Source organism: Podarcis filfolensis (assembly GCF_964270895.1).
Source record: "Podarcis filfolensis genome assembly, chromosome: 5".
Classification (NCBI taxonomy): Eukaryota; Metazoa; Chordata; class Lepidosauria; order Squamata; family Lacertidae; genus Podarcis; species Podarcis filfolensis.
In genome coordinates, this window is record NC_139608.1 from 64286832 (window position 1) to 64307474 (window position 20643).

General features: G+C 41.1%; 1 protein-coding gene across 3 annotated transcripts; it reads right to left on the bottom strand.

Annotated features, from left to right (window-relative positions):
• Window positions 1–1927: 1927 nt before the first annotated feature.
• On the bottom strand, window positions 1928–16442 carry LOC310762726 (lipase member M-like). Of its 3 annotated transcripts, none has more exons than XM_083614185.1 (10): window positions 16196–16442; window positions 14802–14910; window positions 12205–12322; window positions 10966–11167; window positions 8791–8900; window positions 8027–8166; window positions 6287–6433; window positions 4556–4627; window positions 3696–3761; window positions 1928–2162 (listed from the first exon to the last, which is right to left on the bottom strand). In XM_083614185.1, the coding sequence occupies exons 1-10, from the start codon at window positions 16228–16230 to the stop codon at window positions 1929–1931; spliced, it is 1233 nt and encodes a 410-aa protein (XP_083470311.1). In that variant the 5' UTR covers window positions 16231–16442; the 3' UTR covers window position 1928. The 3 variants fall into 3 exon arrangements, with proteins under 3 accessions (XP_083470311.1, XP_083470312.1, XP_083470313.1); XM_083614186.1 differs by having other exon boundaries at window positions 10966–11164; window positions 16196–16438; XM_083614187.1 differs by lacking the exon at window positions 16196–16442 and adding an exon at window positions 15473–15692.
• Window positions 16443–20643: the final 4201 nt, after the last annotated feature.

Consider the following 20643-nt stretch of genomic DNA (forward strand, 5'->3'; position numbering starts at 1 on the left):
ACCTTTGTGAATTTTTACCTTGTCATACCATATATATGCATGCCAACCAAACCTGTTATTGAACCCTTCCAAATCCAAAATATCTGTGTTCTCAAGAGGTAGCCAATTTTTCAGCCAGCAAAAAGCCGCTGATTCATAATACAATTTTAAGTCTGGCAGGGCAAACCCCCCCTCTTTCTTTTGCATCTGTTAATATCTTGAATTTTATTCTGGGCTTTTTGCCCTGCCAGACAAATCTGGATATGTCTTTCTGCTACCTCTTGAAACAATCCATTTTATCCACAATCTGCAATGTTTGAAACAAAAACAACATTCTCGGCAAAACATTCATCTTAATAACAGCAATTTGGCCTAACAAGGAAAGTCTCAAATTTGACCATATTTCTAAATCTTTCTTAACTTCTGTCCAACATTTCTCATAATTGTCTTTAAATAAGTTCACATTCTTAGATTTCAAATTAATCCCCAGGTATTTCACTTTCTTTGCTACCATTAAACCGGTTTCACTATGAAACCTCTCTCTTTCAGCAACTGTTAGATTTTTCTCCAGTACTTTCGTTTTCTGTTTATTCAGCTTAAAACCTGCTACTTGACCAAATATTTGTATTAGCTCTAAAACTCTTTTCGTACTAGTGTCTGGCTCTTGAAAAGTTAATACTAGGTCATCTGCAAACGCTCTCAGTTTGTATTGTTTAGCTCCGACCTGAATCCCTTTAACCAGCTGGTCCCCTCTGATCATGTTTAATAAAACCTCCAAGACAGATATAAAAAGTAATGGGGATATTGGGCACCCCTGTCGTGTCCCTTTTTCAATAGCAAATTCTTCAGTAACCACATTATTTACAATTAATTTTGCTTTTTGTTCCGAATAAATTGCACCTATACCATTCTCAAAACCTTGGCCTACCCCCATCCCTTCGAGATTCTTTTTCATAAAGCTCCAAGAGATATTGTCAAAGGCTTTCTCCGCATCCACAAATATTAATACTGCCTTAGTATTAATATTGGCTTCTAATAATTCCATAATATCTATTATGTTTCTCACATTGTCAGATAAATGTCTTCCTGGAAGAAAGCCCGCCTGGTCTTTATGAATCTCTCCCACCAAAACTCTCTTCAGTCTTTTTGCCAAAATGTCTGCAAAAATTTTGTAATCCACATTAAGTAATGATATAGGGCGGTAGTTCTTAATCTGGTTCTTCTCAGTCTCCGATTTTGGTATAAGTGTAATATACGCTTCTTTCCACGATTCGGGTGCCTTCTTCCCCTCTAAAATTTCATTACAGACTTCCTTCAACGGTTGTACCAGCCATTCTTTCAGAGCTTTGTAGTATCTGGAAGTCAGTCCATCTGGTCCTGGAGATTTTCCCAATTGCATATTTTGAATGGCTCCCTCTATTTCTTGCTCAGTTATCTTCTGGTTCAAAATCACTTTACTTTGTTCAGAAATTTTTTGTAATCCATATTTTTTAAGAAATTCTTCTATCTCTTTTTCATTCACCGGCCCTTGTGCGTAAAGTCTCCTGAAATAACTCTGAAAACAGTTTCTAATCTCATTTGGTTTATAAATATTCCTTCCTTCAACTTCTAGGCTTGTAACCATATTCAGTTTTTGTCTCTTCTTCAATTGCCATGCCAGAAGTTTCCCACATTTATCTGCCAATTCAAATGTCCTTTGTCTCATTTGTTTTATCTTCCATTCTATCTCCTGATTCATCAGTTCCATGTAAATACTGTGGATTTCAGTGGCCTACATGGCTGTCAATGCAAGTATAGTGTTTGTTGTGACTGGTGTAAAAGGAAAGAAATGAAATTTATCATAGGAATGTATTGCTTTACAGAGACATTCTCATGGAATCATAGAATTGTAGAGCTGGAATGCAGGAATCTCAGCTAAAGCAACCATGACTCAGCTAAGGCATCCCATCTCAGCTAAAGCATCTCATCAACTTAATGATTTTGTAGTACATGAGCTCGGGGGCACTGAGGCCCCAGATGAAATCCCAGTGGTTCCAGTATGTCATATTTTTGTGGTAAACTAGGTTAGTGATACGAGGAAGTAAGACGGCTACATCTCTGGGGTTTGCAATCAGGTCATTCCCGCCAGTCCACACTGCAGTTGGCACAGTCATGTCCTCTATTTTATATTCAGGAGGAAAGCTCTGGAAAGTAAATGACAATGAATCATTATTTTTTTAAAAAAAATGTTGTTAGTGACAGCATCTTTACACAATTCAGACCAACTGTGGACAGTCCACAGGCTTGTATAGATGGGTGATTTTTCCTTCTTTCTACCTAGAACACTTATAGTCTGCTAACATGTTTTAAATATGGTTGGGTGGATCCTCTGCGGTTCTCCACAGATTTGCTGCTGGTTTTTCAAAGTTTTGCACTACAAGCCCAGGAACTGTAGACACTGATTTATTGCTTTCTGGAGTTTGTATTTTTTTTTTGTATTCTATCTTATTTCTTTTTAGCTTGTTGTACACTACTTTGATGACTTCAGCCCGTGAAGTGGCCTACACATTTACAAAACAAACAAACAATGGAGCAGGGGGCAGGGAGAACCCAAGGCAACCTGACTGACAATTGAAAGCTTCCCTGAAAGAGCTACACTCTCTGTAATTCATCACACAGATAACATGATGTGGGAAGAAGAGGGGAGTTTTCCCCACATTTCTTTGCTGCCAGTGCCATTGTTCCTGCAAGGAAAGTGGGGAATGGTTTGGGTGGTGGGAATGGCTTTGAGGACCCTCCAACTATCTGCTGCTTGGTCTGAGGAAAAGGAGTTTGGGAGTCAGGAGATTCACACCACATTTTAAGGAGGTGGAAAAGAACCTGCTTTGAATGCAGAAGGTCCCATATTAAATCCCTGGCAGGGCTAGGAGAAATCCCTGGAGACAACTGGACACATCTAGGCTCCTCCTCCAGACTTTGGTCAAATGTGTGGTCTGAGGTTGGCTCTAGGGGGAGGGTGGGGCTAATGTACATAGCCATGCTCCACCCCCCCCCCCACATTCTCTGAGCATGTGGAGGCAAACACCTGATGAGATCACATTCACATTAACTGTGAACTAGTTTGGTATACTGGTTAGATTGCTAATTAGTACTTGGAGATCCATGTTTACATTCCCCTTTAACCATGAAGTTCACTGACTGACCCTGGATCATTCATTCTAGACTATCTCACAGGGTTGTTATGAGGATAAAATGAGGGGACAATGACCCATTCCAGCTTGAACTCCATGGATGAATGGTGGGAAGCTACCATATGTCCAGGAATTGGACTGTCAAAATGGGGTCTGGGCAAATTTTCACCGAATTGGCAAAATGACTAGGAAAACCTAGATGTATGGCAACTAGGGCATTTTTTAAAAAGAAAAAAAAAGTTTTAAAAATCCAATCCCCCCCCCCAAACTCAACAACTTTGACAAAAAACAAAACCTAACTTTGTCCTGATTTGGAAACATGTCGATATATATATAAGCTTGTGTCACCAAATCACTTTTGCAAATCCATGTTAAGAACATCAGAAAATTAGGCCGATGCTTAACTCTTATATTGACACTGATGAGAACTTCAAGCACTTAATATCATCTGGGTTGTGCTGATAGTCAGAACCATTGTAAATGCATGTCCTTGATGCAGATTTCTATTTTCATCATATTTACTGAACAAAAATTGTTCTCTCTTACCTGGTTATATCTTGCCTGATTCTCATTCCCGTAGTCAAAGTATCTGAATAATCCTGAATCTCTTATCTATCAAAATAATAGGAAAGCCATAGGATTGGATATTAGCATTAGATATTATGTGATACATATTACAAATAATTACAAAAATAATTACATATTACAAAAGGTACTGGTTTTGATCCAACCTATTCTTTTCTGTAAAATCCTTGTTTGACTAATTATGAACATTGCCTGTTCCTTTTGGAATTTATCTCTATGGCAGTAAATATCCCTTGGGGTAAAATATATTGTATGTGAGGAATCCCTTTCTGAAATGAAGGGATTTGCAGAATGCTTGGTGTTCATGTGCCCATTTTTTTGTAAGACGAAAAGAGCTCCCTACTCTGCCTAAATAAACAAAACTAGGTTTTAACTGTGTCAGTTCAGAAAGCTCATATTAGAACAATAGCACCAACTTAAATTGGCTTAAAAAATTGTCCAGGAACACCTTAGAGACCAACTAAGTTTGTTCTGGGTATAAGCTTCCGTGTGCATGCATACTTCTTCAGATACACTGAAACAAAAGTATCTGAAGAAGTGTGCATGCCCCCGAAAGCTTAAACCCAGAACAAACTTAGTTGGTCTCTAAGGTGCTACTGGACAGGTTTTTTATTTATTTTGACTGTGTCAGACCAACACGGCTACCTACCTGAATCTTAAATTGGCTTAATTATTGTAGTGGCTTCCCAGGGAAAGTTAAGTACACTAATAGTTGCAGGATTCTTTGGTGGAGGCTCAGAAAGTTTGTAATTTTTGAGTGAGCATATAAGCATGGAACTCTCTTGACCACCACAGCTGCTAAAAACTATACAACACTCTACCTGTTTCCAGTGTACAATAGATTTAGCTGATGATCCATCCATAAAGTGAGCTGCATACACATCCATTCGACTCTGCAGGAAAAGTTTGGAAAATATACAACAATCTGAAAAATCAGTGAAATTAAAACAAAAAACAAAAAAACCCCAGAAACTCCCTTACAAGTAAAGGCTATTTTGTTTAGAAAAGGGATGAGGAAAATACTATACAATTATAAATGGGATGAAAAGAGTGCATTTGTATGTGGAGAGAGAGAGAGAGAGAGAGAGAGAGAGAGAGAGAGAGAGAGATTTCTCCCTTTTGCATCAAATGAACCTGAGGCCACCAAAGCTGGCACATTCGGGAAAGTTCAAGCAAATAATTTTGTCACACAGGGTATATAGCTCAGCTGGGGAATTCACTTTTGCAAGATGTGATAATGGCTTTGAAGTGGGTTGAGACAAATTCATAGATGATAGCTCCATCAGTGGCTATTAGTCACGAAGGCTCTGCAGCAGTGGCGTAGCGTGGGTTGTCAGCACCCGGGGCAAGGCAAGTAATTTGCGCCCCCTAACCCGTGGATTTGTGCCCCCTAACCCATGGATTTGCCCTAACCCCAGATGTTGCGCCCGGTGCGGCTGGCCCCCCCTGCACCCCCCACGCTACGCCACTGCTCTGCAGTACCTCCAGTATCAGAGACAATATATTTCTGAATAGCAGTTGCTGGGAGACAGGAATGGGTTAACTGAGTTTGTGCTCAGGCTCCGCTTGTGTATTTCCTATAAGAATCTGATTGGCCACTATGAAAACAGGATGCTGGGCTCCATGGGACTTTGATTTCCAATGTTTCTTGAACATGGATCCCCAGCTGTTGTCGGACTACAACTCCCATCATTCCTGGCCACTGGTCCTGCTATCTAGGGATAATGGCAGTTGTAGTCCAGCAACAGTAGGGGACTCAAATATGAGAAACCCAGGGCTTTTCTTATGTTGCTAAATTCCAGCTTTTTAGCAGCAACAATTGTTAAGGCAACAAGGTGCATTAAAGCTGATTCACCCTTTGAGATGAATTGGCCACATCCTGCTTATTGCTCGGCAGGCATTAGGCAGTGCATACATTCTGTCTTTAAGGTCATAGGCTGGACAGAACCAAAATTCTAATGGTCATTTTTCTTCAGGAGACATGTCTCCGATGCCAGCTGCACCCTAACTTTAAAGCAGTATCACATCACTTAAAACAGGCATGGCTTCCCCCAAAGAATCCTGGGGGCTGTAGTTTGATAGGGTTGCTGAAAGTTGTTTGGTGACTCCTATAATTCCCCTCACAGACTCTTATTATTTCCCACACACTGATTGTTAACCACTCTGAGGGAAGCCATGACTGTTTAAAGTGGTAAGTTGCTGTATAGTGCAGATGCAGACTCACTTTCTGGCACCTAAACCCATTTTCCTGGGAGTAAGCCCCATTCAACTCTATAAGAATTGTTTCTGACTAGACATATATAGGATTGTGCTGTTATAGTGCAACCATAGGCCTATCTACTCACAAGTAAGCCATATTCTGTTCAATGAGGCTTATTTAAAGTTTGTACAAGATTCCCATCTTATTCTGAGTCTTCATTTTTTTGCAGGGCTTTTTGCACCCTTTGGGTGCCCAGCTTTTGCTGCAAAAACGAAGTTTTGTGAAGATTCAGAGCATGTAGCAAACCAATCATAGTAGCAAACTACTATGTTTTCTTTACACATCTACACACCATATTTAGATTTGTTGCATTAAATCCGCCTGTTGAGAATATGAGTTGAGCACAGAATTGCTCCATCAATGTAACGCTGCACAATTTCCTGAAAAAGTCTGCCACGGGTTTGCGAAACAGTACAAATTCTCCTCTGACAAAGATGCTCTGGGAAGATACAAAAGGTGTTACAATTTAACCTTAAAAAATATTTGCAGGATTAGCTATGTTCCTCTAGAATTCTTTTGTGGCTGGTTGCAGCTTCTTAAAGCAGGCTTCCTCAACCTTGGCCCTCCAGATGTTTTTGGCTTACAACTCCCATGATCCCTAGCTAGCATGACCAGTGGTCAGGGATGATGGGAATTGTAGTCTCAAAACATTTGGAGGGCCGAGTTTGAGGAAGCCTGTCTTAAAGGTTTTAGTTGGAGAGTGGGAACAGAGACCCATATGCTGATCGTACCCTCAATGCAGGTGCCAGGTGTACCTGGTTCACCTTCGCATGGAAAGGTCCGAAAGGGATTTAGAAGGGCATCCAACTGGTCATACTTACAAGCCTCTTCTCAATCAGGAACAATGATAACACCCGGTTCCAATTAGAGGGAGGCTTGTAACCATGTTCCACCAAATCTATTAATAAGACCCCTTCAGATCTTCCAACTCAGGTGGAATCTCGACACATATAAATGTGTCTCTGAAAATGCTTTTTTTTAAAAAAATGCTTTGAAAAATATATTGAATCTGCCATAAGCTCAACATCACCACTTAGTGTCACAGCTGTATAATGCACTTAAAATGATATATTTGCAGCTGGATAGCTGAGTCCTCAGTGCAGGAAGGTTGGAGTGCGAATTAGTGAATCTGTTGATTCTATTTCTCTCAGTTTTTCATATTCCACTCTTAAGTTCAATTCTCCACATTTCTAAATCGGTTTGCATTTTTTTAAAGCAAAAGTCCGCTTGAAATTTCTTCAGTGTGAATTTTTTCTAATATATACATTTTTGGTACACTTTTGCCTAGCACACACATTTTTGCAAATAAATTTCCCCTAATATAACCATTTTTGTCTGCTACTTTTGCTAATATGTGGATTGATATACACATTTTACCCTAGTATATGCATTTTTGTATTCATAACCTGCCTGGAGAACCAAATTTTAGAGATGAGTCACTTTTGAATGGCAGCTGAGCTTCTTTTTTTGTGTATTGTGCGAATGAGGTAGGTTCTCCTACAATGCAAACTGATTTTTTTTAAAGAAACAAAACAACCTATTCCTAGTTGGATGTGGACCAAAAACATAAAGTACACATGCATTTCTCCCCTAGATTGAAATATTTAATCCTTAGGGCTTTTTTCTTGGTTTATTCTCTTTATGTTGATCAGCACTGTAAGAGCAATCCACAGCTCACTGAAATTTAAAGCCTGTGTAGGTTCTTCAAAACTTTTTTTTTTTAAAAAAAAAACACCGAAATTTCGCTATGCATAGCAACTGAAACAAATTTAGGTTGTATTTCTTATATTTCTAAACAGCCCTTCATCCAGTATGCTCTCAGAGCAACACTACAGTTATGTAAAATGTGAACCTGTAATATAGAATCATACAGTTTATAGACTTTTTCTTTTATAGCATAGAGTAATCTCTATGAGGGTGACAGGTACAATTGTCTATCTTAGTTATGAAATTAAGGGAAAGGTTACTCTTAAATTCCTGCTGGCCTAGTATTCTTTGATTTCCTGGTAATAAAATAGAGATTAATGTGTACCTTGGATGAGTAGTCAGGAAGTAGGACGGAAACTTTGGAAGCAGGGCTTGTCACATGCTTAAGAGAAATCACAGGAGCCAAGGCGGTAAATAGTTTGATTTTTTGAGACAGCTCTGGTATGGCTGAAAATGCTATGAAGCCTAAGGAGAAAAACACAGTGAGCATTTAGGACTGCTCATAGTACGAAATTCATTTGCCAATTTACCAGAAGTCTAAAATTAATCTAAACAGGGGAAACCCTGGATCACAGCTGTGTGTAAAGCAAGGCTGAACTCTTATGATAGATCATGGGGCACATGGTAAGGTTTTATTCTGTAACACCAAAGCCTCTTTTTCTCCCCAATGAGCAGCTGCTGATTGGAGGTGGGCAGAGGACCAGTTGAAATTTGTCATGGGGTGCATCTGGCCCAAGGGATGGCAATTTCTGGCCCATGGGCTGGTCAACAGGACACCTTACCACTTTCTCCACCCTTACACCTATCTTCTCATTTTTTTCCTGAAAACCTGTGTGCCCTCACAGGGACAAAGCATAGTCACAAAGGGAATGCAAGCCTATAGATACTGACTGGTTCACAATTCAGCACCAGTGTTGGGGCAAGGCTGACTCCCAACACAAAGGGATGAGCAGTATAAAGTCAAACTGGAATCTTTACAGCTGGCTCTAGGATCCAGAATAGCAGAACATAAACCCTTTTTTTCTCTTAGAAAGAGAGAGAGAGAGAACAAGAGAGTAAAAAAACATGGGTTGGCCCACTTTAGCATACCAATGGTTGTGCCTTGAGAGTAGCCTACGTAATACAGTTGCTTCTGCCCAGTTTTCTTCAGAATGAAGTTGATCATTGCTGGAAGGTCATACAGAGCCATTTCATGGAAACTGAAGGAAATATTTAAATGTTATGGCAAAATTAGTGAAACCGTTTCATCTGAACTCCTAGATGTTCACCCAGAGTTGCCTTCTGGAAGCTTTTGCTTGAAATGTGGGTGCAGAACCAGGTGATGGCGCCACCATCCCTATTCTCCACTTTAATTTTGCAGCGATGGCTTCCAGCAACAGAACATCACTAAACATCTCTCTCTCTCTCTCTCTCTCTCTCTCTCTCTCTCTCTCTCTCACACACACACACACACACACACTTTTTTCATTTCATACATGAATCTCATGAAGAACCATCACACGTAAAAGCAGGCTGTAGGATGTGAAGATGCTCAGTGTGTGGACTTCTACTTCTTTCCACACATTCTGGAATTGTGCAGGTCACAGTACATATGTGGAAATCCAACATGCATAGAGATCTATAGCTTTTAGTTACCGTCCTGCTCAGTGTAACCATTCAGTGTATGACGAGGGAGGGGGGGAATTTGATTCAGTTTGCATTGAAACCTAAATTTTTCAAATTCGCACTTTCTAAAATGAAATGACAACTGAAACACAGTTGTCCTTCGAAATTCATATTAATCCATATGTTGTGATGCCATCCTCCAACCAATCAAGAGTTTACAAAAATACATATATTATGCAAACTGTGAATAAAAATTAGTGAATATGACATGATAAAATGTGCACACCAAAATATATCAAGAGAAATTTGTACTAAAGTACGGAGGAATTTCCATGAAGACTTGTCAAACAAAATTTTTTCAAATTGATGCAGATATGTGGAGAACCAGATTTAAGTTTGGGGGGAAATGACAGACTGTGAGAACCAAAACTGACAGATCCTTCCATCCCTAACTAGGAGTAATAGGTTCACCCAGCCACAATGGTCCCTCCACAAATGAATCAGGGGAAGGGGCATTGTGAGGAATAAAAATGTTGCCTTTTCAAAAGACCACAAGGCTATAACAGCTAGATGACCGCAGACAGCAGAAACTTGCTTACACATATCTTGTGGTTAGGAGGCTTATAGATAGGACTGTTTGCAGCTGTTATGCAATTTATCTGTACTCAGTTACACCCACTAGTGGTTGGGATGTGGCTTTATTGCTTGAGTCAAGGTGTAAAAACATAAGAAACATGGACCAAATAAGGAGAAAGGTAAACAGGAGTAGTGGTCGTTGGAACTAGAGTAATGGGAGATGTCAACAAAGATGGGGATTTTAGTATGTTAACTAGGTGGTCATGATAGGCTATAAACCTTGCATGTATCCAGCCAATGAGGAAACAAGGGAAACCTGTGCTTCAGGTATAAAGAATATAAACTTGTGCCTTGCCAATTTGGGGTGTGCCTACTTTGGACACCCACTCTTGCAAGAATGTATTGTACTCAATAAACTCTTTGCTGCTTCACTAATTTTGTTCAGAATTTATTTTGAGGGTCTTAGGACCCACGTTTTACTTCTAACAGGCATCAGACATAGATCACACATAGGGCTGTAGGATGCGAAAAACCCCTGCGTGTAGACTTCTGCTTTTTCTCACACATTCTGGAATTGTGCAGGGATCCAAAATTTTGTAGTCCCTATTTCAAAGGGTTATGTTTCTACAGTTCATTTCTTAGGATAGCTACATGCATAGAAGCCTATAGATTGTATCCATAGTCTTGCTCAGTGCAAATCTATTGACATAAAGGGATATGAATAGGGATAGGGAGAAATTCAATTCAGTCTACATTTAAAGCTGAATTTATCAAATTTGTTGATATGAGAACCAAAACTCAGCCATCCTTAAAATTTTTGAGTGATTAAGTTCGGCAACCACTCAGTGTTTACAAAAATGTGTATATTTGGTAAAATTGTGCATAAAATGTATATTATTAGTGAAAATAACATTTAAAATGTACCATATTGGGAGATACTACTTGCAAAAATGTGTACATTAGTCAAAACTGCATACAAAAATGTGCTGATCTGGAGAAATTTGCACTAAAATGCTGAAGATCAGCAGAGTTAATGTGTGAAATAATATTGTTTATTGCTGTTTATTTTACAGTTCAAAATACCTGAAATCCCAAAATTCATCTTGGTCAGTTGACAAATTCTGGTGTCTCCGAGACCAACTTGATCCTCTGCTGTTCCCCAGCCAAACATCATAGCCAGCATCCGCTAATATAAATCCAAAACTGTTGTTTGCCAGATTTTCGACCCAGAAGCTAGCTTCCGCAAATATCCCATGCTGCAGCAACACAACAGGCCTGGGACCTGGTTTAAAAAACAAATCATTATAACAAAGCAGGTGAGAATCTCTGTGCCATGATAACAAATATGTTTTTGACAAATATCCCTTGTTTATATTATTAGATTATAGTTTATATTACAGTACATTATCTCAGTATGTTTGTTAGGCTCTAGTCCCGGGGTCGGCAAGGTTTATCTTGCCTGGGTCGGATCGGTCCCATAGAGATCCCTTCGTGGGCTGGATCTCTCTCTCACGTGAGCGCATGCGCCTGTGATTTCTGGTATCTGCGCATGCGCAGATGTGATTTCCAGCACCACGGAAGCGAGTCCCCATGCTGCGCTGCACTGGTTTAGCGCAGCATGTGAGCAGGTGGCTCGTGGGCTGGTCAAACGATCTCCGCGGGCCCTTTCCAGCCCATGGGCCTTAGGTTGGTGACCCCTGCTCTAGTCTCATTCAGTGGCATGGATCTGAACTTTGACTGTAGAGGAGGCTTGTCAACAAAGCCCTATTCAAGAATTCAGAAAAATCTGTGGGCACTGAAACTGGGGAAGGGGAATAGGCAGGCACATGCCAAACCATGCTCCCAAGGCCTTGATATGAAGTGGACTTGTCCATCCCATCATTGACCTTCCTGGGAGGTCTGAAGGGAATTTATAAGGATGCTTTCTCAAGACATTTCCATGTGCTTCCATGAGGACATCTCCATGTGATCCTGATAAGGCCGGGCTCTCATTTGAGGAGAGACTTTTTAGGGTGTTCAGTCTCTTTCTGACCTTCCTGCTCAATACAAGACAGTTGAGGAATGAAGCTGTTGTACCTGTCCCTTCACCCATCCAGTTTAAGGCAGTATATGCTCTTCTGAACACTTCAATGGGGCTCCAGAGGGTCATGCAACAACCTTCTGGGCCGAGTCACTTTGGGTCTTGACTGAGGGTCTGATATCTTTATGTAAAGCTCTAGTAATTACATAATTCTGCACTATATTAAGGCTTTTAATATACAACTGTGATAGGCCAACAATTTGTTTTGAACTATAAATAAGGAAAAAAATATTTTCAGATACCTCCAGGGGTAAGATTTTCTCTTCCAAAGGGAATTCGGTTTACTGTCAAATAATAGCCATCATCTGTTAAGACTTCATACTCTTCACTGGGGTATCCTTTGTAGCGAATCACCTCGCTCTAAAAGAAGAAGAAATAAACTCCTGAGATGTTTCAATTCAGAATGTTTTAATCTGTCACAGTGGAGCTAACAACTGTACATTGATAGTGTCAGTATATAGGTCAGTCACTATATGGCAATGGAAGCAGTTGTTTCTATGTGAAGTGAGGCCCTTCCTGTGTCTGCTCTGTGTTTGTTTAAAAGACACCATAAACAGATGTCACCACAAGTGTACATTCCATATATTTGCATACACCAATAGTTGAGCAGCACAATCATAGTGTTATTCACATGTAATGTTCAACAAGTTTACAACCTGAGTACAAAGCAGTTGAGCTGTGTAGACACTTTCAACAAGTGTAGACTCTGTCACATAAGACCCTTTCACTCTTTGCTTTAAAATTAGTTTGCAATAAGCTCCTGTTCAGTATGAAATGAAGCTGTACCAACACATCACCACCACCATCTAATTTCATTGCATTTGTATACTGTCTTTCTGCAAAGGCACCCAAAACAGTTTACTGTTTTAAAGTACTAAGACAAATGATAAAACATCTAAAAGCAGGGAGGAAGTCTGACTGGAGAAGGTTGTGATGTTGTCTGTGCCTGCCTCCTTCATACTCACTCAACCTACACTCAGAATTGAGAAATGTTCCTGAACTGCTTTCAGTATTATGGAACAGAAGTCCTGGCTCTCACTCTTGGACACCATACTCAGATTCTCAGCCAGATTGTTACCAAACATTTCATCCCACAATTCACCACATAGATTATGTTACAATGAGTCCATTGTACAATGAGTCCATTAATGCTGAGCTCCAAGGAGCATGGAGTAGGTGTAAGCAGGGCTTTCTTTCAGCTGGAACTCACCAGAACTCAGTTCCGGCACCTCTCAGGTGGGCTCCATTGCCATTCTAAGGGAATGAGGGAGGTGTTTGTGCTGGTGTCCCATCCTTAGAGAAGGAGGCTCACTGTCTGATTCAGACTCAGGCACATCCCCAGAGATGGGGAGTGTTTTGCTGGCAGAAGGAGACACCTGGGTCAAATCAGGCAGCCCTCCCTTGGTGCTTGGGACATCCAATAGTACTGAGGTGGGGATTTCTCCCGCCAACCAGCATCCAGCACAGCACCTCACAGGCCACTGAGTCCCTCCCCAGGATCAAACTCCCCACTCTCATCCCATTCTTCCTCCCCGCTCTGGCCAGCTCTGCCAAGAAGTCTTTACATAATCTATGTGGTGGATTGTGGGATTAAATGTTTGGTAACAATCTGGCTGAGAATCTGAGTACCTCTGGTTACGTACTTAATTTGTTCTAGAGGTCCATTCTTAACCTGAAACTGTTCTTAACTGGAAGCACCACTTTAGCTAATGGGGTCTCCTGCTGCCACCGCACCGCCAAAGCACAATTTCTGTTCTCATCCTGAAGCAAAGTTCTTAACCCCAGGTACTATTTCCGGGTTAGCTGAGTCTGTAACCTGAAGCGTATGTAACCTGAAGCGTATGTAACCTGAGGTACCACTGTATTGGGTTCACTACACTAAGAGGCAGTGCTTTTTTTCTGGGGGGGATGTGGGGGGACACATACATCTAAACTTTCTGTGAATCTAAGTTATGCCACATTGAGGAGCAGTATTTCAATATGAGTAGGAAAATGAGAGTACCACTAAACATTTGTAAAGAAAAAAAGCACTGCTAAGAGGGAAACAGAAAGTGCTGTTGTTCGTCTTTCCTTGCTGTTCTACATACTCCTCTGCATCACCAGAAATAAGTTTTGCATTTCCCCATGGCTTGTTTGTCATCACTCCCAATTGCATATCCCCACCCCATTAACCAATAGTTATGCTTTTGATGTTCCAGACCTGGGATTGCCAACACGGCGCCCCTGCAGATGTTATTGGGCTAGAACTCCCATTAGGTAAAGTAAAGGGACTCCTGACCATTAGGTCCAGTCATGGCCAACTCAGGGGTTGCGGTGCTCATCTCGCTTTATTGGCCGAGGGAGCCGGCGTACAGCTTCTGGGTCATGTGGTCAGCATGACTAAGCCGCTTCTGGCAAACCAGAGCAGCGCACGGAAACACCGTTTACCTTCCCGCCGGAACGGTACCTATTTATCTACTTGCACTTTGATGTGCTTTTGAACTGCTAGGCGGGCAGGAGCTGGGACCGAGCAACAGGAGCTCACCCCGTCGCGGGGATTTGAACTGCCGACCTTCTGATCGGCAAGTCCTAGGCTTTGTGGTTTAACCCACAGCGCCACCCGCGTCCCTGGGCTAGAACTCCCATTAGGCCCTGATAAATGGTCATGCAGTCTGGGGCTCATGGGAACTGGAGCAGCACAACAGCAGCTTGAGGGCACCTTGTTGGCTACCCCTGTTCTAGACTGGAGGAAGGAATACAGAAGGAACAAGAGCTGCTCTTCAGCTCCCTCAGATTTAAATTCTAGGCCCATCTCAGGCCTGCCACTGCCATAAGATTTATAAAGGAGTACATAGCTTACAACATTCATGTGAACTTCAGGATTTGAACCTCTGCTCCCACTCAGTTCTTCTGCGCTCCCAGTTGCTTGTATTAGACAAGCGATGGCAAGAAACCACCACATCTTCTTTCTATATATGAAATTTTTTTTAAAGAAAAAAGTGGGGTGGAAGAGGAGGAGGGGAAAAGTGGGGTATCCTACATCAATTACTTCATAAACAATGCAGACAAAATATATACATTTTAATCAAATATTCCAGAATGTCTGAAATCCAAATTCAATACATGAGTAGCATACAAAAATAAACTATCAAACCTAATAGAAAACATAAAATTGTGTTAAATGCATGAAGTCCAAGCTGCATAAACCAAGTAAACTAATTGGGGAAGAAAAGAAGAGTTTTCAACCATGCCAGGGCTTGCTTTCCTTCTAGGAGATGAGAATATCAGGGAACTGAGGCTGCATGCCAAAAACACCTGCTTGAGTCACAGCATGTTATACTCACAGGGGCAGATGAAAAAAAATCTTTCTCTACAAATCTTCATTCTGTTCTGTTTTTAAAATTCTGTTTTAAAAATTTCAGGCTACACTGTACCTTGCCTTCCCCCTTATTTTTTGCTTATTAATACCCCATGCCCCTCAAAATGCAGACAAATATATACAAAAAAGCCCAGAGTAAATGAAAATATTACCACTCAGAGTCCTCTTGCTGTGTTTAGGCAGGAACAGAATTTCCAAATGATGCCTCCTCCAACATTGCCAGCATTATCTATTACCAGAGAAATTCCTTTTCCATATTTCACAAGACATTTGTTTTTACAATTGCCAGTTCCTTCTAATCGGTTCTCTTTCTTCTTGATATCAAAGTATCTGCAGCATAGTAGTAATACTGTGGGCGGCTTCTTTAGTTATATGACTTGAATGGCACAACATTCTTGGTTAGTTCCATCGGGAACACCTAATTAAAACTGGTGACCAGTGTAAAGGAAATAAATGCACGTGACTGATGATCTGTAGCAGTGCACTTGACCTGACCACTCACAATCACAGCAGAACACATGCACAGCTCTGTTTTGGAAATTGGGGCATTTTTTGCCCTGAGAATCTATTCTCCCCTAAATTACTAACAAGGGATATGATGCACAAATATGCAGAAAGAGTGGAATCAAGGTTATGGAAATGAATCCTGAATAGGCGACCCATGACTAAAGTGATGTACTTAATAAACCTTTTATTTTCATGCCTATGCCATTCATTTTAAAGCCACCCTACATTTTAGTGCACAGTTCCTTTTGCATTCCTGCATGTAGGCATATGACATAAGATACCTGTGCTTCCTCCTAGGCTCCTATTTAATATAATAGGTGTATGGTACATTCATAGAGACAGCATCAATTAAATCAATTACATCCTACCTGTACGAATGACTTTCTGGCAGCACTGCTGTCATATGCGCGAGTGCCCAGGTCTGTAGGTGTAGCGCTGACCAGGAAAGATGTTATACTCAAATATTTTGGTTACTCCACCACTGCAGAGGCAACAAGGCCATTTTTTCTCCATTGTAAATACATACCCTGCGACATTCTACAATTACCGGTATATCCAGTGCCGTACTTTCCATACTGTGTTCTCCTTCTGACTCCTCCTACGTACACACAGTAAAACATATACCACTCTCTGTGTTCCCCTTCTCACCTCTTAACTGTCATTACATATCACGGGAGGCTTTTCTTCATTTATACACTCTTGCAAAAACTGTTCTAACTGGTTTCTGAACAAGATGTTTCAGTAGATTGACAAGATCCATGTGAGCAAGGGTGTCTGTGTATGAGTGCCATTCAAAAGAATCTCATCCTAGATTCAGTTTAATCTCCCTTATTTGTGAGCAATGCAATCACTTTTGGATGGAGCCCCTCAGGGACCCAAGCCTCTTCTATTTCTACATAGTTCATTTATCAAATCCATTGGTTTTCATTTCATCACGAGCCGTATCCTGGTGACACCCAGCTTTACTTTTCTACCCTGGAGATCTTTATCTCCATCCAGTCTTGCGACTCCCGCTGCCTGCAGCAAGATTCCTGCTTGGATGGTCACCATTTAAAACTCAGCACAACAGAGAGCAAACTTCTCATCTCTCCTTCCAAATCCTCACCACCTCATAGATGATGTGCTAACACAGAGATGGACTTTTTCACTGCTGGTGCCAGTGTTGTGGAATGCCCTCCCTGCTAAAATACAAGACGTCCAATCTGTGTTGGGTTTCTGCTGGCTTCTGAAAACACACCTGTTTAGGCAAGCATTCTCCTGCGCTGAACTCCTGGTGTGTTATTGTTTTTGTTTGTGTGCTTTTAATTATATATTTATTACTGTGCATTATAATTAAGGGTGCCTCAATGTCCCAGTGGACTGTTTGTTTTAATTATGCATTGATTTTACAATTGCAAACCACCTAGGAGCCACTTGCTAAATAAATAAATAAACCGCTGCCCATTTTCATTCATAGACAAGAGTCCTAATGTAACTTGTTGATAAGGCTCAAAGTCTGAATATTTTGATGGATCTTGCCTTCTTCTTCTTTTTTTTTGGTTTCCATATTTCATCCATTACCAAATTGTGTGACAACTCTGCTTTTGTGTGCACGTGAGCACAATCATTTACTTTTGACTACAGTAACCCCTTCCTCCTCTGCCCCCTTTCTCATTCCTTAGGTCTCTTCCTTGAATTTTATGACTAAAACCATCTGTGTCACATGACTCAGAGACTGTGGCAGCCATTCTTTGTTCCTTACATGAACTTCCTGTTTGCTCATATTCCTGAGCCCTTTCCAGGCATTCCTATGACACATGAGACAGAGGTGCCCCCAACATTGCCACAAGAGCAGATGCCACAGGGCAAGAGGGCAGGTAATATAGGAGCAAGAGTGAGGCAGATGGAAGCTCACAAGTGAGAGGGAACATAGCTCATCCCAATCCTGGCTGGGCACATATCAGGATCCATATTGCCTCAGAAAAAAATCCTGAGCCATAAAGGATTCTTTTATACTGCTATAGATTTGTTATTGTTTGAGCACATGCCAGGGGCCAAACTGAATAAGATAGAACAAACCTGAGCCCCAAAAGTGGACCTTACTGCCCATCTACAAATATCCCCTTTGGGGGCAAAGTGCTTGAGGCAGGGATGGCTGTGTAGCTTCAGCTGTATAGTGGAACCTTGGTTCTTGAACTTAATCCATTCTGGAAGTCCATTCAACTCCGAAACAATTTGAAAACCAAGGCACGGCTTTCAGTTGACTGCAGGAGCTTCTTGCACTCAAGGAGAAGCCACATCGGACGTTCGGCTTCCAAAAAACATTCAAAAACCAGAACACTTACTTCCGGGTTTTCGTTGTTTGGGAGCTGATTTGTTCGTCAACTAAGCTGTTCTAAACCAAGGTTCCACTGTACTTGCATGAGACAGACTACAGTGTTTCCCTGGTTTATGAACTTAATCTGTTCCTGAAGTCCATTCTTAAAACAAATCGGTTCTTAAACTGATGAACGCTTTCCCTAATGAGGCCTCCCACCAGTGCCCTTCCACCGTTAGGCTTCCATTTGTAGACTGAGGTAAAGTTTGCAAACTGGAACACTACTTCTGGTTTTGCAGATTTCATAAACTGAATAGTTTGTTAACAGGGCTGTTCGTAAACTGAGGTACCACTGTATCTTGACCCATTTCTAATTGACTTCACATCTGATTTTGGTGTGAAAGCAGATTTGGCGTAATGAAAAGTAGCATCAATAAATTTAATGAGCTTAAATCCATCATGGCAAAATGTTGATTTATAGAGAATTCCCCATCAACTCCACAATTTTGGGGCTAACCAGTGCCATTTTTCTAAAAGAAGAGGTGCCGGAACTTACCATAAACGTCTCCCTTGTTCTCTTAGAATGGCAATGTCTCCCACCTGAATGGTGCCAGAACTGAGTTCCGGAAAGTTCTAACTGGAAAAAAGCCCTAGGGCTAATCCACGTAGCCCTGTTCATCGTCCATACATTCTCTGAGTTTATGGAAGCAAACACCAGGTGGTCTCTCTCCACCCCACAATAGGCAGAATGCACACTCTGAGCTGTTTAACCCTGTAAGCTCAGGTTCTCCTCACAGGGGTCACATTCACTTTAACTGGTAATGCAGGTAAGTCTGAATTCTCAAGTGCAGGAAGACTTGTTAGAGCGTTCAACTGAATGTACTTAGAAGTCCTCTTCTGACCTTCTTGCTCAACACAAAACAGTTGAGGAGTGGAGCAGATGTGCTGCCCCTTCACCCATCCAGTTTAAACCTATATTTGTTATTCTTAATGCTGTAATGGGGCTCTAGGTGTCAACCAATAACCTTCTGGGCCCAGTCGCTTCAAGCATGTATATAACTCTGTGCTGGCATAGCTGTCAAGGCTGTTATTATACCAGCTTGACAGGCTAGGGATTTGTTTTGGACTTATTTTTAAAAAGAAATTATGAGAAACCATCAACTGCAATATTTTTTCTTCCAGAGGGTATTTTGTTTATTGTCAAATAATAACCATCATCTGTTAACACTTCATACTCTTCACTGGAGTGTCCTTTGTAGCAAATCACCTCACTCTGAAAGAACAAAAAACAGATTTTTTAATTCATAACATTTTAATCTATCTGCTGGAGAGTAGACCTTTAAGCAGCCACTTTTAACAGTATGTTGGTAAGGTCATTATATGGTTTAGTCACTAGATGGCCCTGGAGATAGTTTTATCTGGGTGAAGTCAGGAATTTCTTGTGCCTCCTATGTTCTTGTTTAAAAGTCACAATAAGGGTGTTCACACATTACATTCACAAATAATCTAGCTGTATTGTCAAAGTGTTATTCACAGGTAATGTTCAATGAGCGTACAGTCTGTGTACACAGTAGTTGAACTGTATATAGAAGCTAAGGACTTCTTCACACAAACACTTACAAATGTGAAAGAGACACCTTCTACCTGTGTTCATTGTGTGAAGAAGCCTATGAATGATCTTGTATAGTTTTATCACTGGTGTACCATCTAAGCCATTTATGAAAAATGGCTCTTATCTTGTTATTTCTTTCCTTTAATAATTGGTTTGTAAAGGTAAAGGTAAAGGGACCCCTGACTATTAGGTCCAGTCATGACCGATTCTGGGGTTGCGGCGCTCATCTTGCTTTATTGGCTGAGGGAGCCACCGTACAGCTTCCAGGTCATGTGGCCAGCATGACTAAGCCGCTTCTGGTGAACCAGAGCAGTGCACGGAAATGTTGTTTACCTTCCCGCTGGAGCAGTACCTATTTCTCTACTTGCACTTTGATGTGCTTTCAAACTGCTAGGTTGGCAGGAGCAGGGACCGAGCAATGGGAGCTCACCCCACTGTGGGGATTCGAACCGCCGGAGACAGCTGAACAGTGGATTATTTACACTAGTACAAATAGGAACTGGCTTTCTGTAGAAGGTTCTGAATGAGTAGGTCATGCATTTATAAAGACCATGACACAAGGTGAAAATTCTCCCATGGAAGAAAACAGCAGGCCATATTTTACGTGTTTGTAACCTGCCTGGGAACCATATGGTGATAACTAGGCTATAAATGCATACAAATATAGTAATAGTCATTTCCCTCAAGATCACATGTCAAACCAGTTAGACCTTGTTAGCATATACATAGTACTAATTATGTTGCAAACTATACGATATAGACAATGCCTGCATCTATTTTTTACGTTGTTAAAAAACAACTCTGAAAATTCCAGTCCTCCACAGGATTCTCATCTTCATAAAGGTAAAGGTACCCCTGCCCGTACGGGCCAGTCTTGACAGACTCTAGGGTTGTGCGCTCATCTCACT

Excerpts from the sequence above, each read along its gene's own strand:
- LOC310762726 (XM_083614185.1), bottom strand. The coding sequence starts at position 16,230 with ATGACAGCAGTGCTGCCAGAAAGTCATTCGTACAG. Across the intron at positions 11,168-12,204 it reads AGAAAATCTTACCCCTGGAG|CAGGTCCCAGGCCTGTTGTG; the intron begins GTATCTGAAAAT and ends TGTTTTTTAAAC. Across the intron at positions 8,901-10,965 it reads GATGAATTTTGGGATTTCAG|TTTCCATGAAATGGCTCTGT; the intron begins GTATTTTGAACT and ends TATTTCCTTCAG.